Here is a 17,498-nt window from a genome sequence, read left to right on the forward strand (position 1 = left end):
TCCTACCACATCCTTCCCTAGTCCGATGGGACCGATGACCTCGCTGTTCCCTCTCCTCCCCCGAATTAACCAACCAACCATCTTACATATCCGCAAGGAAAGGGGCCAATGTGCGGCAGGAGGAACATCCTTTCCGACAGGTGCCTGAACGTGACCCGTGGGGCTTCCCATCCAATAATGCAATACATTTACAGTGTTATTGTGCTAGACAATAAATTATTTTCAAAATGCATTCAGTCTACAAAGGAGACTTTTACAAACACACGTACGTCCTATTTTCTAATACTGTATTAAGTGTGTGAGATCCATATAAAGCAGAACTAACAGGAGATATTGAACGTATACAAAGAAGAGCAGAACGAAAAATCATAGGTTCGTATGGCCTATAGGGGAGTGCCACGGAAATGCTGAAAAATCTGAATTAGCAGACGCTTGAAGACGTAAGTCCATTACTCTGCGAAAATCTGTTTACAAAGTTGCAAGGTCCAGTATTACATGAACAACGTAGGCGTACATTACAGCTCCCAACTTAGCCATTCTTCCCGTGCTACCTATGAGAATGGAACGGGAAGAAACCATAAAAATGTTGTATGATAGAAAGTACCTTCCGCCACGCACTTCACAGTGGTTTGCATATAATTTTGAAATTAGTAGTATACCTAAAAACAAATTGCACGTCTCTATTTCACAAGGAGCAGATATATGTTTACATAGATACGTGGAGACGAAGGATTCATAACGTCGTGCTATGGATTTTATCGAACCCGAAACATCCATTTATGAATGACCTTTAGCGGGAGGTGGGTTATAGAGGTGGTCCGATAATAGTTTGCTGAAATATGCAAACAGACTAGCAAACGACCCAAATGTAGGCGATGCGCTGTATCTGTAACATTTATTCATTACTATGACTGAACTGAATGAATGACAGTTGAAGAAAGTTTACTGCACTACGTAGATATACTAAGTGAAGTGTCCGTGTCCACCGCCCTACCCAATGGTGCCACGTTGATCGAATACTGCCGTCGTGTAACTGTACTTCCATGCTCCAACAGTAGCCGCGTTGGAACCGGATGATCCCCACCACAGAGCTCTCTAGCGGTCCTTGGAACGAAACTGCGCCTGCGTCGACGAGTCACGTGACTGGTTGACTGTGGACGTGTAAAGCATAGTTGTCTTTCGAAACTGTGAGAGGGTGGATTGCGGACGGTGTTTTAATTTTCACGTGTTGCAGTAGAACGTGTAAAACAAGAATTGCTGTATATAAATAGTGTAAAACTCCGTAAATATGGGGAGTAAGTATTGATTGTTCTAAATGTGACATTTATTTCCAGTTTCTGAAGTTTTGCTGAACTTCATTTGGTACTAATCACAGTTTGTTTTTGAGTGTTTAATTATCTCACATTTCGATCTGTGCTTACTGCGTTATTGCTTTTTATGTATTGTTTGGTGACATATTTTAAGTAATTACTTTGATGGTTGGTCGTGTGTTACAGTCAAGTTCCTAGAGGTAATCAAGCCGTTTTGCAGTATACTTCCAGAAATCGCGAAACCTGAACGTAAGGTATGACGTTTAAGTGCTTTAATACGTTTTGTTCATATATTTTGTGTTTACCTTCTATGGCGAATTTATTATGAAGCTTCTAACGAACCATATGTTTGTTCCAGATTCAGTTTCGTGAGAAGGTGCTATGGACAGCGATAACGTTATTCATATTTTTAGTCTGCTGCCAGGTCAGTATTAAAATGTGACTATTCGTTAGTACATACATAAATTTATTCTTGTCTTTAAAATTGTAGTTTCGCCTTGCAACTTTTTGCCACTCCCTCATTGTAGGTTAGACAACCATGTTTCTCACAGCGTTCCGTTACTTGAATTTACCATAAGTACTTGCTTTAAATTTGTTTTCACGTGTTTTGTGTGTGGAATTGTTGTTTTTAAACATTTGTAAGTGCGTCGACATGTTTTCAGCTTCTGCGTCACACGTGCGTATATTTTTGACGAACGTCAGTTTCAAACAGTGTTTCTATGCAGCAGTGTATCCATCACTGATTGTTCATGTTTGCCATATAACATGCAAATTGGCAGCCGAAAGGCCGATTTCATTTCTTGGTGGACTCTAAAAGTCTACAAATGTCCGTACAGAACGTGCTGAAAGCTATGATTTATCGTCGCCCTCTAATGCGCACGCCCGCCCCAGTTATTATTTTTATAGTTTATGTACCGTACTTCACATGTGATAATGACATGTTAAATGTGGAACAAATGTTGGTGACTAACCCCAACCTCAGATTACTCTTCAGATCCCCTCCCCCCCCCCCCCCCCCCCCGGAAAAAACGTAAACAACGCTGTTTATAGGGGAGGGGGATGGGGGAGTAGTCAGTGGCACTGTAAAATTTGAGCCCACTATCTCAAGTAGTATTATGGCTTTGAGAGTACTGAATCATTTAGGAAATAGTAGAGATACAGTTGACAGCTGTAAGATTTGTAACCCAAGCATTTTAGCTGTGCTGTTGATATTGTATTAAAGGCAAGATATAAGTACCATGAGACTTTCTTGTTCTGCACTTTCTGAAGCAAAACGTAAACTTATTGTTCATCTAATACACTGCATAATTTTAAGAATACGTGGTGTCACAGTTTTTATACATTAAGAGAACACACAGTAATGTAAGGTAACATGATGAGTGTGGGAGCTACAAGAACGATGCAACAAGTAATGGATGTAAGCTATTTAGTTTGCTTCAGCAATAATTCAGTATTAATTAGACTGGCTTGCAAGGGAAGTAGAACACAAATGGAGGTGAGATACTGCTATGAACAAGACTATGTTCGAGAAGGAATAATAGACAGGTGGGGAGACTGATTCCATAGACTGGCTGGTGACATTAGTAGAAAAGCAGATGGTGTGTATGGGGAGGAGAAAAACAAAGGATGAGTTAGTGTGGGTATGTGATAGTTTTGGCAGGGAGTAACAGCTGATACTGTGACAGCATGTTCCCATGCAAGTCTCCGTGTGACACTTTTGGTACTTTGTGACTATCTTATTTTGTTACTGTGGTTTATGGAATCACAGTGTGTGTACCAAAGTTAAATACATTCAGGAGCATACTACAAGAATTTAGATTAGGAAATTACACTAAAAATAGTTAAGTCTTGTTGTGTGGTTAACAAAGTAACTGGCTGTCTGGAGTAGTGAGTGTGTAAAAGGCAGACTGGCTGTAGCAAGAAAGGCATTCCTTAAAAAGAGAAACTTGTCAACTTCTAATATAAATTTGTCAGGAAATCTTTTGAGTGTGGCCTCGTATGGAGGTGAAATGTGAGCTTCAAGCAGTTCAGAAAAGGAAAAGACACTTTGAAGTATGATGCTACAGAGGAATACTGAAGATTACATTGGTTGATTAACTAATAAGGAACTACTCAAACAGTTTGAGGAAAAGAGAAAGTTACAGCACATCTAAACTGGAAGAAGGCATTGGTTCATAGAGCCCATTGTGAGGTATCAAGGAGGTAATTTAGAGAAGTGTGGTAAGTGAAAACTGTAGAGGGAGACATAAGCATGAATACAGTAAACAGGTCAAACTGCATGTATGTTGCAGTTATTAGACGAAGCAGTATGCACAGGATAGAAAATTGCGGAGAGCTGCATTAAACTGGTCTTTGGACTAAAGACAATAACAGTGCAAGAATAGTTTATGCAGATTCTTTTGCTGGATTTGTAAATAATATTGAGTTATTTGTTATAAAGGGTGAAACCAAACTCTGACAGAATTTCTGAAGTTATTTAGGGATATTTTTGCTACAATGGGTCCAGTCTCTGGTGGCTCATTACAGACTAATAATGCAGTTGTGATTTATTTGGTTTGTTTCCTCAGTTATCTTTGTTCCTGTGGAAATACACCAACAACAGTGAAAAAGCCTGTAATATTGTTACCAAAGCGTTAAGTACATAACACAGAATGACTTTATTATGTACTTGCCTCATTGCAGCAACAGCTAAGTGTAGCATGATTGTGTCAGTCCTCTGGTTGCAGTCAGTGAACTTGTACGTGAAATGTGTATTGGCCAACTCTTAATCAGTGAGCAAATCCATAATACTGTGGCACTGTTAACAAACAGCTAACGCCACTGGAAAAACAATCCAGAGACAACCAAGCAGTGCTGAATGCGAACTTAAAGGCAAAGAATAAACTGGACGTTGGGCATTAATATTGTACTAAGAGTGTATGGAACATGGGTTACAGTGTAGTACTGAAAACACACACACACACACACACACACACACACACACACACACACACTCGTTTGAAATCTTCAGTGTGGCGAGAGACTGGACAATTTGGTTCTGAGTTGGCAAAGCAAATTGACCAGTTGGGAAGCCTAATTGGTACTTCCACGTTATACTGGAAAATGTGAATTGGCACTCTTGGTGTTTAGTGTAAAAATACTCAGAAAATAACTATCACGTAGGCAATTTGTATCTTGTACAAGCTTAGTGATTTCTAATCAGTTTTGGAATAGGGTATTTGACTGTTTTCTGGAAATCCTTGTAAATGATTGTCATTTTTTGCTAATAACATGCTTCCCATCCACCTTCATGAATTAAAAAACAAAAAACAAATATGTAACCCCACTAAAATGCTTCATTTGAGGGATGGTTCCTGTGATATCACTGGCTAGATTTCTGCTCTTAACTGTCTTAAATATCATTCAGAGAGATCTTATTCCGAAAAACGGGTTACAGATGGTGTTTTGTACCACATTGTACAAATGCATGTACAAAAACTACTGAAATTGAGTGTTCCAAAGAGGAGGAGAATCGTTACAGCTCTTTTAGAGATCGAAAAGAGAGAATGGTCACTGTGTTTCTTTCTGTGACAATCATTTTAGTGTCACTATCAGTGATTATAGTAGTGGTGGTGGTGGTGGTGGTGACAGATATAAAAAGAATTTATAGGTGTACAAGATAGGAGTTTTCTGATATGGTGAGCTCTGGGGATAGGAAATTTAAGGAGACTGTACCAGCTAAGCTTACTGGGAAATTACGAATATCTTGTTGCAAAGGAGGATGTAGAAGGGTAATCCTTATTGTTGCTATATTAGTAAGTCATTAACTGTCTTCGGAAGCTGGAGGTGTTGTTCAATTCTCTTAATATAATATGGGAGGTTATTCCAGAGTCAGATTCCTAATACTGAGGACTCGGAGAAAATGGCTGAATGTTGGAGGGTGACAAAGGATTTTGCTCTGATGGGGATGGAGGTTTCTGCCATCTTGTTTGGACAAGATTATTAAAGTTGAGGAAAGACAGGTTAGGAGGGACAGTGTTTATTGATAAGACTGTTGACAAGACAGAGGGTATGAAAATCTCTGCACTTGTCTGCATGCACAGAATAGTTGTGAATATGATACACAGGATAGTTGTGAATATGATAAAGTTCAACATCATCAATATAATGAACACAGGCATCATGACCAGTTATTGTTGCTGCATGCTTTCCTGAGAAAGCCCTGGCAGGATAACGTTGCTCTAATCAGTAACTAGAAGTATAAGTCTTTGTATAAGTTTCTTTTTCAGGTCAAGAGGGAATAGCTTTTTATATTTTTGTAGGGCATGGAGAGATGCTGATGGCTTCTTGCATATTGGGGTCATGTGCTCAGTCCAGTTTAGTTTTTCATTTATTTTTACTCCTAGACTGTTTGCTGAAGGAGAGAAGTTTTCTCCCATTTGGGGTTAAAGATGGTAGGGATTCCAGATACTTCAGGTTAATGATCTGGAATGACCAGTCAGTATCACTTTGTTCTTTTATGGGTTGTCTTTTAATCTTATATCCCGCACCCATTTATGTAGTGTGCACAGGTCGGTATTGAGGTTCTCAGTAGGTGTCGTCAGGATAATTTGTTTTGCGCTCATATACAACTACAGGTCATCAGCGTACATGCGGTATTTGCAGTAGGACAAAACTGATTGCACATCATTTACATACAATGAAAAGTATGTAGGACTTAATACTAAACCACGAGGACATCTGATAGTACCTGCCCCCACTGTAACTTTTATGGGGTTGAATATGATGCATGGATGGTGAGACATCAGGTATGAGCCAAACCATTGCAATGCACTTGGCAAAAAGTTAAGGCTGCTAAGTTTGGCTAGTAAAATGTCAAAGTTGACAGTGTCGAAGGCTTTGTGGAAGTCAAAGAAGCACTTGATGGTTGCCTCTTGTGCATCTATGGCAAGCTTCATGTCATCTGTTACCTTTATTAAGGCAGATGTGCTGTGATATTTACAGAAATCTGATCAGTATTTGTCTAGTAGGTTGTTTGTGTTTAGTGTTTTAGCTGGTAGTGGTGTATATGCTCTCAGGTCTTGGACACTGCAGGAAGAATGCAACATCCTTTTCAGGTAGTGGCTTAATCTGTCACATTTCCAGGCCTCAGGGAATACACATGTTGTTAAGGAGTGATTAATATGTGGGACTGTGATGCCATTTTGTCCAATAGATGCTGATCTGATATGAATGGTTGCTTTTGTGATGGTATTCAATGTAATGTCCTTTAGATAGAATTTTTCACAGCTTGTCATTTATCCCCATGAATAAGCAATGAGTCTGTTTCATTTGTGGTTCAGCTGTGGTTGTAAGTAAGTTAGAGTACCAGTTCGGTTCTGTGGTGGTGCCAATCAGATCAGCTGCAGCTTTTACTTTGCCTATACTAAGACCATGTAGGTTTTTGTGTAGCACAGCTGTTCTTTCTGTTGTCTGTTACTGTATGGACATGCAAGAGTTTTCAGTTTCACACAGCTTGACTGGCTCTGTTCCACTTCTGCTTGTAAGCAATAGGGCTTTCAGGCATGGATATAGTTTGTATGCATGATGTGCAACATCTCTGAAATTCATGAGCTGTTTTAGTTCTTCAGATAGCCAAGGTACAGGTTTTCTTCTTACTTTTCCAGACTTCAGGGAAGCATATTTGTCATATAGTTAGTTAAGTTTGTTAATAAACCCATGAAGTTTTTTTTGTTTATGTCCGAGAAATAGAAGACATTGCACTATTTCTTACACCTCAGTTGCAAGTCCAGTTAAAGTAATGTGTTTGGGGTTTGGTATGTAGTCAGTTGCAGTTTCCTCCTGAGGCATTCTATCAAGAACGTCATGAAATTTATGGGCAGACATGTGAGGTGCAGATATTTGAGGGGGTATGAATTATTCTGTTAGGGGATTTCATTGCAAATATATGTATGAGATTGTGATCATTGTTCATGTTATGGGTAGGATCAAACTGTAGTAGCAACAAGTTTGAAGAAGAAATAGTCTGCTTAAATTTCACACTGTAAGAACTAGTGCATAGAAAACTTGTTAGTGTCACCACCTATAGTTACCTGCTTGTATGTCGATTTGAGACTTTAAGAGTAGTTTCGAAGCAGGCAAACCTACCTGTTTTACAAGGTTTGTGAAGGACACATCAGGCTCTTTCTGTTCAGGGATTTGATCTCTGTGAATGTATTCCACTTGTTTATCATCCATATTGTTGGATATTTGTAGCACAGTAGATGATAAATCAGAGCAATATGTGCGCTCGTACTCCAGCCTGACGTTGATTACATGTGTCGTGTCTTACAAAGATGTAGCCCTCTAAATCTACTGAACTTGTGGCAATACTTGGTTTGAGCCAGATCTCTGATGCAGGTCATATATGGATATCTTTGTCTCAAAATATGACAAAACTCATCAGGATGAGCTGCCAGAGATAGACTTTTGTGTGTGGAATATGCAGCTAAGTGGATTCAGGTGCAAAGCTCATGAGGATGCCACTACTGGACATTAGTGACTCTGGGCCAGAGTGGGGGACAATGCATAGTGGAGCATTCAGCAAGTAAGGGGTGCAGATTCCCAGAAGTGGAAGTGGTAGGTGTCTTCAGGTAGAAGCTTTTGTGGGCAAGATTGAAGGCTTTCACAAGTTGCCCTGGAAAACCTTTCCAGCATGGTCCAACCAAATAATAAAGTTGCAGATTTCCTCAGTTTGTAGACAGGTCTAAAACTTACTGCCACATCACAGTACTTTTGTTCCAGTCACCACACAGTGCAGTTTTTGTATTTCTTACTTTTGGAACTTAAGTCTGGTTTGTTTTCTAAGCATGAAGAGGCCTTAGACACCAACTTTTGGAAGGTTTCCCCTATCAACCTTCACAAAATTCGTTTCTGTTCTTACTTAAAAGTGGCAAATGCAGTTTCCACCACTGAATAACTGTTTGCAGGAAGTACAAAAAAACCCAAGTAATCATCGATGGAGACTTTCATCCAACTATTACTTGGGAAAATTAGTTTTGTTAGTAGTGGTCATAAGACATCCTGTGAAACTCTACTGAATTCCTTATCTGAAAACTACCTAGAACAGGTAGTTAGGAACCCTACTCATGATGGAAATGTATTGCATCTAATGGCAACAAATAGACCTGACTTCTTTGAGGCTGCCTGCATTGAAACTGGCATCAGTGACCATGATGCAGTTGCGGCAACAATGGTTACTAAAGCACAAAGAATAACTAAAACAAGCAGAAATATATATATTTCAGTAAACCAGATAAAAAATCAGTAGTGGTATATCTTGAGGTGGAACTCCTTAATCCATTGATATTTCAGAACATGTTGTATCAACCGATCCCTTCTTTTGGTCAAGTAGTTCCACGAACTTCTTGTCTCCGTGATTCTGTTAAGTACCTCCTTAGTAGTTAGTGAACCACCCATCTAAACTTCAGCATTCTTCTGTAGCACAAAATTTCAGAAGCTTATATTCTCTTCTTGTCTAAGCTGTTTATTGTCCATGTTTCACTTTCACACATGGCTAAACACTGGACAATTACTCTCAGAAAATAATTGGCAGTCTACATTTTATATCATCTGTACTTTGACTATCATCAGTTATTTTGCTATCCAAATAGCAAAACTCATCTACTACTTTCTCATTTTCTGATCTAATTCCCTTAGCATCACTCAGTTTAATTCAACTGTATTCCATTATCCTTGTTTTGCTTTTGTTGATGTTCATCTTGTATACTCCTTTCAAGACCCTATCCATTCTGTTCAATTGCACTTAAGTCATTTGCTGTTTCTGAATGAATTAAAATGTCGACAAACCTCAGAGTTTTTATTTCTTTTCCCTGAACTTTTATTTCTACTCCAAATTTTTCTAGGCTACAACCATGTCTCGCTCCCTTCTCAACCACGGCTTCCCATTTATGCCCCTCAGCTCTTTTAACTGTCATCTGGTTTCTGTAGAAGCTGTAAATAGCCTTTTGCTTCCTGAATTTTATCCTAATACCATCAGAATTTCAAAGAATATTCCAGTCAACATTGTCAAAAGCTTTCTTTAAGTCTACAAATGCTAGAAATTTGGGTTTGCCTTTCCTTAATCTGTCTTCTAACACAACTTACAGGTTCACTGTTGCCTCGCATCTTCCTGCATTTCTTTGGAATCTAAATTGCTATTCCCTGTGGTCAGTTTCTACCAGTTTTTCCAATCTTCTGTAAACAATTCATATCTGTATTTGCAACTGTGACTTACTAAACTGATAGTTCAGTAATTTTAACATCTGTCAGCTACTACTTTCTTTGGAATTGGAATTATTACATTCTTCTTGATGTCTGAGGGTATTTTGCCTGTCTCGTACATCTTGCATACCAATGGAAGAGTTTTGTCTCCCAAGGCTGCCCGCAATTCTGATGGAATATCTTCTTCTCCTTGGGCCTTGTTTTGACTTAGGTCTTTCAGAGCTCTGTCAGCTTCTTCACACACTATCATATCTCCCATCTCATCTTCATCTATGTCCACTTCCCTTTCTATAATATTGCCATAAAGTTTGTCACCTTTGTGTAGACCCTGTGTATACTACTTCCACCTTTTTAGCTTTCCCTTCTTTCCTTGGGACTGGCTTCCCATCTGAGCTTTTGATTTTCATACAGCTGCTTCTCTTTTCTGCAAAGCCCTCTTCAATTTTTGTGTAGGTGGTATTTATCTGTATCTTACTGAAATATGCTTCTGAATCCGTACATTTGTTCTCTAGCCATTCCTGCGTAGCCATTTTGCACTTCCTGTCGATTTGATATTTTTTTAACGTTTGTGTCCCTGTTCACCTGCTTCATTTGCTGCATTTTTATATTTTTACCTTTCATCAGTTAAATTCAATATCTCTTGTGTCATCCAAGAATTTATACTAGGCCTTGTGTTTTTACTTATTTGATTCTCTGCTGCCGTCACTATTTCATCTCTTAAAGCTGCTCATTTGTTTGCGACTGTATTCCTTTGCTGCCCCTGAAAATCTCAGCAACTTCTGGTTCTTTCAGCTTATCCAGGTTTCATCTATTTAATCTTTTACATGTTTCCAATTTCTGCAATTTTAATCTACAGTTGTTTTGCGGCCTAAAACCTGGTTCCTAAATCTGTCTCTTACCATTACATAATCAATCGCAGACCTCCCCGTGTCTCCAGGTCCCCTCCACGTATACAACCTTCTTTTATGATTTTTAAACCAAGTGTTAGCAGTGAGTGAGTTATGCTCTGTGCAAAACTCTACCAGGGTGCTTCATTTTTCTTTCCTTTCCCCCAAGTTCATACTTATCTACTATTTTTCCTTTTCCAAGTATCGAATTCCAGTCCATCACCATTAAATATTGGTTTCCCTTAACTATCTGAGTAAATAATTTCTTTTATCTCGTCATGCAGTTTTTCTATCTCTCCATGTGTGGAAGTAGTTTGCATATAAACTTGTATTACTGTGGTGGGTATGAGCTTTGTGTCTATCTTGACTGCAATAATGCATTCACATTGCTGTTCATAATAGCTTACCCACATTCCTTTTTTCTTATTCGTTATTAAACCTACTCGTGCGTTATCCCTATTTGATTTTGTATTTATAACATTGTCTTCACGTGACCAGAAGTCCTGTTCCTCCTGCCACCAAACTTCACTAAATCCCACAATATCTAACTTCAGCCAATTGTTTTTAAAATTTTCTAACCTACCTGCTCATTTAAGGGATTTAACATCCCATGCTCTGATCCTTAGAATGATAGTTTTGTTTCTCTTGATGACATCTTGCTGAGTAGTTCCCGCCTGGAGATCAGAATAGTGGACTGTTTTGTTTTAAGCAAGAGGATGCCATCCTCATTTAACCGTACAGAATGCTGCATGCCCTGAGGAAGAATTACGGCTGTAGTTCCCCCTTGCTTTCAGCTTTTTGTGGTACTACCACATCAAGGCCGTTTTGGTTGATGTTAAAGGGACAGATCAGTCAATCATCCATATCATTGCCCTGCAAGGCTGCTGCCCCTCTTCAGGAACCACATGTTTGTCTGGCCTCTCAACAGATAGCCTTCTGTTGTGATTACACCTATGGTGCTGCTGTCTGTATCACTGAGGCATGCAAGCCAGCTCACTGATGGCAAGGTCCATGGTTCAGTAGAATAGTTCATAATGGGAGGGAACATCCATGGTACACATCCACTGTAAAGAAACTTCTAAAGAAACAGAGATTACAGCATAATAGGTGTAAAACAAAGTGTAGGGTTGTAGATAGAGAGACGCTGAATGAAACTCATTTGGCTGTTAAAGCAATACGTGATGCCTTCAATGACTACTGTAGCAGAATATTGTCAAATGATTATTCACAAAAGCCAAAGAAATAATGGTTGTATGTAAAGGCTATTAGTGGGACAAAAGTTAGTGTCCAGTCCCTAGCAAATGAGACAGGAACTGAAACTGAGGGTAGCGAAGAAAAAGCTGAAGTGCGTAACCCTTTTTAATTTTTTCTGTTATGAAGAAAAACCCAGGAGAATTGCCTGAATTTAATCCTTATACCACTGAAAAGATGAATGAAATAAGTGTTGGTGTCAGTGTTATTGAGAAACAGCTAAAATCTTTAAAATTGAACAAAGCCCCAGGGCCCAATGGAAGCCCTGTCAGATTCTATACAGAATTTGCAACTGACTGTTGTAGATCCCTCGAATAAAAATCCATGTCCCACTCTTGGAAAAAAGTGCAGGTCGCACCTGTCTACAAAAACGGTAGTAAGTGATGCACAAAACTACTGTCCAATATCCACGACATGGATTTGTTGTAGAATCTTAGAACATATTCTGAACTTAAACATAATGAGGTATCGTCAGCAGAATGGTCTCCTCAATGCTAACCAGCATGGATTCCAAAAACATTAATCATGTGAAACCAAACTTCCGCTTTTCTCATGTGGCATACTCAAAACTTTGGATCACGGCAGTCAGGAGCAGTATTTCTTGATTTCTGAAAAGCATTTGACTCAGAACCACAAATACACTTATTGTCAGAAGTACAATCATATTGGGTATCAATTTAAATTTGTGACTGCATTGAGGACCTTTTGGTAGGGAGAATGCAGCATATTATCTTGGATATTGTGGCATTGTCAGATGTAGGAGTAACTTCAGATACACCTCAGGGAAGCATATTGGGACTCTTGCTGTTAATGTTGTATGTTAATGACCTTGCAGTTATTAACAGTAACCTGAGACTTTTTGCAGACAACTTACATACAATGAAATACTGTCTGAAAGAAGCTGCATAAATATTCAGTCAGGTGTTGACAAGATTTCAAAGTGCTGCAAAGATTGACATCTTGCTTTAAATGTTCAGAAATATAAAATTGTGCACTTAACAAAATGAAAATAAAAAAATAGTAACCTATGACTGTAATACCAGTGAGTCACTGTTGGAATCAGCCAACTCAGCCAAATACCTAGGGGTAACATTTTGTAGGGATTTTAAATTGAATGATCATGTAGGCTTAGTCATGGGTAAAGCAGGTGGTAGACATCAGTTTATTGGTAGAATACTGGGGAAGTGCAGTCAGTGTACAAAGGAGATTGCTTAAAAATCACTCGTTCGGCTGGTTCTTGAATATTGCTCAAGTGTGTGCAATCTGTACCAGATAGGACTAACGGTATATTGAATGTGTACAGAGAAGGGCGACTCGGATGGTCACAGGTTTGTTTAATCCATGGGCGAGTGTCACAGATATACAACTGGAACTGAACTGGAAGATTCTTGAAGATACACGTAAACTATCCAGAGAAAGCCTATTAACAAAGTTTGAAGAACCAGCTTTAAATGGTGATAAATCTAGGAATATGTTAAAATCCCCTACATTTAATCACATAGGGATCATGAGGATAAGATTAGAATAATTACTGCACACACAGAAGCATTGAGTCAATCATTCTTCCCATGCTCCGTACATGAATGGAACATGAAGGAACCCTAGTAACTAGTATAGTGGGACATACCGTCTGCCATGGACCTTCAGTAGCCTTCATAGTATAGATGTAGATGCAACTGCTACGTGGAGTGGCCACGCGGCTTGAGGCGCCTTGTCACGGACTGCATGGCCCCTCCTGCTGGAGAGTTGAGTCCTCTATTGGACATGGGTGTATGTGTTGTTCTTAGCATAAGTTAGTTTAATTACTGTGTAAGACTAGGAACCCTTGACCTCAGAGTTTGGTCCCTTTTCACACACATTTTTTTAGAAGTAACTTTGGCTAACACTCTTACAACACATACAGCTTCATCTTACTCTTATTCCTGTGACATCACCAGAGCTGCAGCCAATAACAAAACAGTTTTGATCATGTGGCCAAATCTTGATATTTAATGACTTTTCAGCTTAAATTACAGAAAAATTGAGAATATTGACTGAAAATGCTATTAAATGATAAAATCATTCAGAATGACTAGTGTGAACCATATCTTCAACATAGGAAAATAGCCTGTTGTTTGATGTAGACTCCATGAACTCGGCACCCTCATTTGAAGGAAACCTAATATATTGTTTTCTTTGACATTTCAGATACCCCTGTTTGGCATAATGAGTTCAGACTCTGCAGACCCATTCTACTGGATACGTGTTATTCTAGCTTCCAATCGAGGTACTCTTATGGAACTTGGCATTTCCCCCATTGTAACTTCAGGTTTAATTATGCAGCTATTGGCTGGAGCCAAAATAATTGAAGTCGGTGACACACCAAAGGACAGAGCTTTATTCAATGGAGCACAGAAATGTAAGTATCTTTCCATTACTTAGTGTTCTATGCTAACTTGTATGCCATGTTTTTGGAACATTTAGTAACGAAATATGTGAGATTAGCATTTTTCTCTCCATGAACTATTTATACTTGAAAATTAACTGCCAGATAATATTTTCCTAAAGTAAGCATACTTAGCAATACATTAAAAATTGTAACAGTATTGTGTCAGTATAGAAATGTTGCAGTACCACTACCATTAACATTATTTTCTGTAAATGGTAATTCTGTGTTTATGTATAAGAACTAACGCCATAGGTACTCCTGAGCAGGAATGGAAATTGTTTTTTAATAACTTGTGATGCTATAACTCGTAAATTGTACCTCTGTAGGTCATGACATATGGTATTTTAGATTTTGATGCTTCGGAAGTTAGTCCCCTTGGAACATTTAGTGACTACTGTGCAATTGGTAAACCTACTTGCTTTGGAGGCAGTAGTTCCAACTAAGCTTCCACATACCAACATTTAAACCACCTTGAATTGGATATATTCCAAGAAATTACTTGGCAACTTAAGAGCAAGTAAGAAACTAAGCAATATCAAAAGCTATCAGTCTAAGACATAGATTGTGCATAATGATTTCTTGTCTTTCAACTGTTATGTACAAATATTCTAGTCTTTGCTGATCAGAACCGACAATGTGTACATATGTAGCTGAGGAAATGCGACCTAGTTGGAACTTCCATGTTTTAAATTAAAACTGAGGCTGCTAAATTATCACTGACAAAAGTGAACATAACACAATATAGATAAATTAACTTAATATACTGATATAGAGTACTGCATCGTTGGCCTATCAGTCATAGTTGTCAAACAGCAGAGTAAGATTAAATGACAACATACAGTTGTAAAGACATCATTGTCAGACAAGGTTCATTGGGGAGTATTTTCAGCTGTTGTAAATTTACTTTGATAGTTAAAATTCATCCAAATTGTCAGAAAATAGTGTCATACATTTTCAGGTACTAATTATTTACATGAGGAAGGTAATATTTTGTGTCATAGGCTTTTTTGAAATTTTATATAAGGTTTAAAAACACACTACTATATGCCAGTATATGTATATGAATCAAGGTTTATAACTAATTTAGTCAGTCATAAACCTTGATTTATATACATATACTGGCATGTAGTAAGTAGCAAGTATGGTTTTGTCACAGTTACCTTCTTTTCTCACACACAGTTTAAGCAGTGGATAGGGAAGGGATGAAAAGTATAGAATATGAGAGTCTGTACTTTTGCCCTCTTCAAATGTACCATGGACATTTAGATTTAAAATCAAGTCAAAATGCCCTGTAGCAGTCTGCTTTAGCTTTATATGTACTTTTTGTATTTTGACATTTATCTGACATGAAGCTAGCTGTTCAGGGAGATCGTGTTGTAATGCTAATGAGTGTTTTGGAGACAACTTGCTGGAAACTCCCATTTCCTACAGTGTTAATTAAAATGGTGTGTGTCACTGGTGACAGCATTTGACCTCTGTGTTAGGAGTCAGTTTATGAATGAAAAATTAGTCATGCATTGAGAAAATTACAGCCCGACCTATACTCGGGTGCAGTCTAAATAACACAAAGTTGCAACCCGAGCTATTCTTGGTCTCCAAAGTGTTAAGAATATCGTACAATAATGACAATATAGTTTTTACTTTAATGGTAACTTAAATATGACAGTACTTAAGATATACTAACAATTTCAGCCAATTGTTTCTTGGTACTTCGGCTCATATTTTATGCTACATGTCAGTGTAATTTCCGCAGCTGAATGCTTTCATTAAAAATAAATTCTCAGTTCATGAATTGTGGAGGTGAGTCAGTGAAGAATTTGTCGCCAGATCTTCATTTATCTGCACCAGTTTATTTCATCAAAACATTGTTTATGGTGTTCCTACTTAGTTGGTAGAGACAAGTTTTTCTCCAGTTGCGCACAACATTTTCAATGCTGTATTTATAAAGAAGTTACAGTAGGTCTCTGTTTCACCAAAGATGAAACGGTTAGCTCTTCTTAGGCCTTCTGTAGGCTTACTGTCCTTTGAAAAAATTGCAGTACATGTTGTGGCCAATTACCAGATCACATTCCGTTTTTTTGACATCTCCCCTCCATCCCAACCCTTCCGCCCCTCCAGAGGATTGAAATTGAAGCCTGGGCACATCATGATGGGTAATGGCCATTACGCAACCCAGCCTTGAATGAAATGCATTTCTGTTAATGTGGGTTTAAGTGTGTAACCCATGTTAACATTTTGAATCTTTGTTCCATCAAAGATGAAATTTTTATGTATAAATAATAGATTACAATAGTTGGCCACATTATCAGTCACTTATCTACCTGCCCCAAATAAAGAATCTTAAAGTATTAGTTAGGTTTTTTCCGGAGGGCATTCCGCCTATAGTTAAGTTTTGTTCATTTCTATGTAGGCCATGACGAATATTTATGGATATTAGAAGCTTTAATATCAGAGTATTTTAGAAAGGCAGAAGTCTAGATCGGGGCCAGTTGTGTACGTTTGTGTTCTCTGCAGCAATGTTGCCAGTGCTCGCCATGAGGGTTGATGGGAAGGTAAGGGATGTGTGTGGTGCTTTGTTTATGCAGCCAATGAGAGATCAGTGGACAGGCAATGTGTTTCAAAGTAATACAGGCACATTTTGGTGTCGGTATATCACATCCTTCGAAATCATAACACATTAAAGAGAGACAATTATTTTGACAATTAAGATTATGAATGTAATTTTTAAATGTGATTTGAGACTTTCTCGGCGTATTCCATTCGTGAAATCTTCTCGGGTGATCAGCCGAGTAAAGGCGTCGTCTTCTCGCAACGTTTCGAAGGGTTTCATTCCCATCATCTTCAAGCGAAGTGTCGAGATGCTGTGTTGCGCTCCGGCACGAAGACGGTAGCGGCCACAGACGTATTAGGAACCGGCAGGGACTCGACGCCCGGTCCGCGCCGCGAACCCCCCACCACTGGCGCGGCGGCCGATTCCGCAGGTACCTGATTGGTCGGCGCCCGGAATCAGTCACTGGTCCAGGAGCCTTTATAGGACCGCGCAACACAGCATCTCGACACTTCGCTTGAAGATGATGGGAACGAAACCCTTCGAAACGTTGCGAGAAGACGACACCTTTACTCGGCTGATCACCCGAGAAGATTTCACGAATGTAATTTTTATGAGTAAAACTATCATTTTCCAATGTAACCTAGGCCTCTGGCTAAGTTGCAGATCAGTCTAGCACTGCAACCTGATATTTTAGCTTTCACATTTGTTGCTTTGCCAAATCACAACCCAGCTGTCGCACACCAACCTAGTCATAATCTCGTGATTTGTGACATGTTCAGAGAAAAGTGTCAGATACCTATGACAGCAGTGAAGAAGAGTGATATATATTT

General features: G+C 38.8%; 1 protein-coding gene across 1 annotated transcript in view; it reads left to right on the forward strand.

Annotated features, from left to right (window-relative positions):
* The first annotated feature begins 1,139 nt into the window (after nucleotides 1-1,139).
* Nucleotides 1,140-17,498, forward strand: part of LOC126248463 (protein transport protein Sec61 subunit alpha) — a 42,262-nt gene continuing 25,903 nt past the window's right edge. The window contains exons 1-4 of the mRNA XM_049949468.1: nucleotides 1,140-1,295; nucleotides 1,497-1,564; nucleotides 1,669-1,734; nucleotides 13,877-14,087. Coding sequence (XP_049805425.1) covers nucleotides 1,289-1,295; nucleotides 1,497-1,564; nucleotides 1,669-1,734; nucleotides 13,877-14,087 — 352 coding nt within the window. The 5' untranslated portion in view covers nucleotides 1,140-1,288. The remainder of the gene's footprint in view (nucleotides 1,296-1,496; nucleotides 1,565-1,668; nucleotides 1,735-13,876; nucleotides 14,088-17,498) is intronic.

The sequence above is a fragment of the Schistocerca nitens genome, chromosome 3 (genome assembly GCF_023898315.1).
Source record: "Schistocerca nitens isolate TAMUIC-IGC-003100 chromosome 3, iqSchNite1.1, whole genome shotgun sequence".
Taxonomy (NCBI): Eukaryota; Metazoa; Arthropoda; class Insecta; order Orthoptera; family Acrididae; genus Schistocerca; species Schistocerca nitens.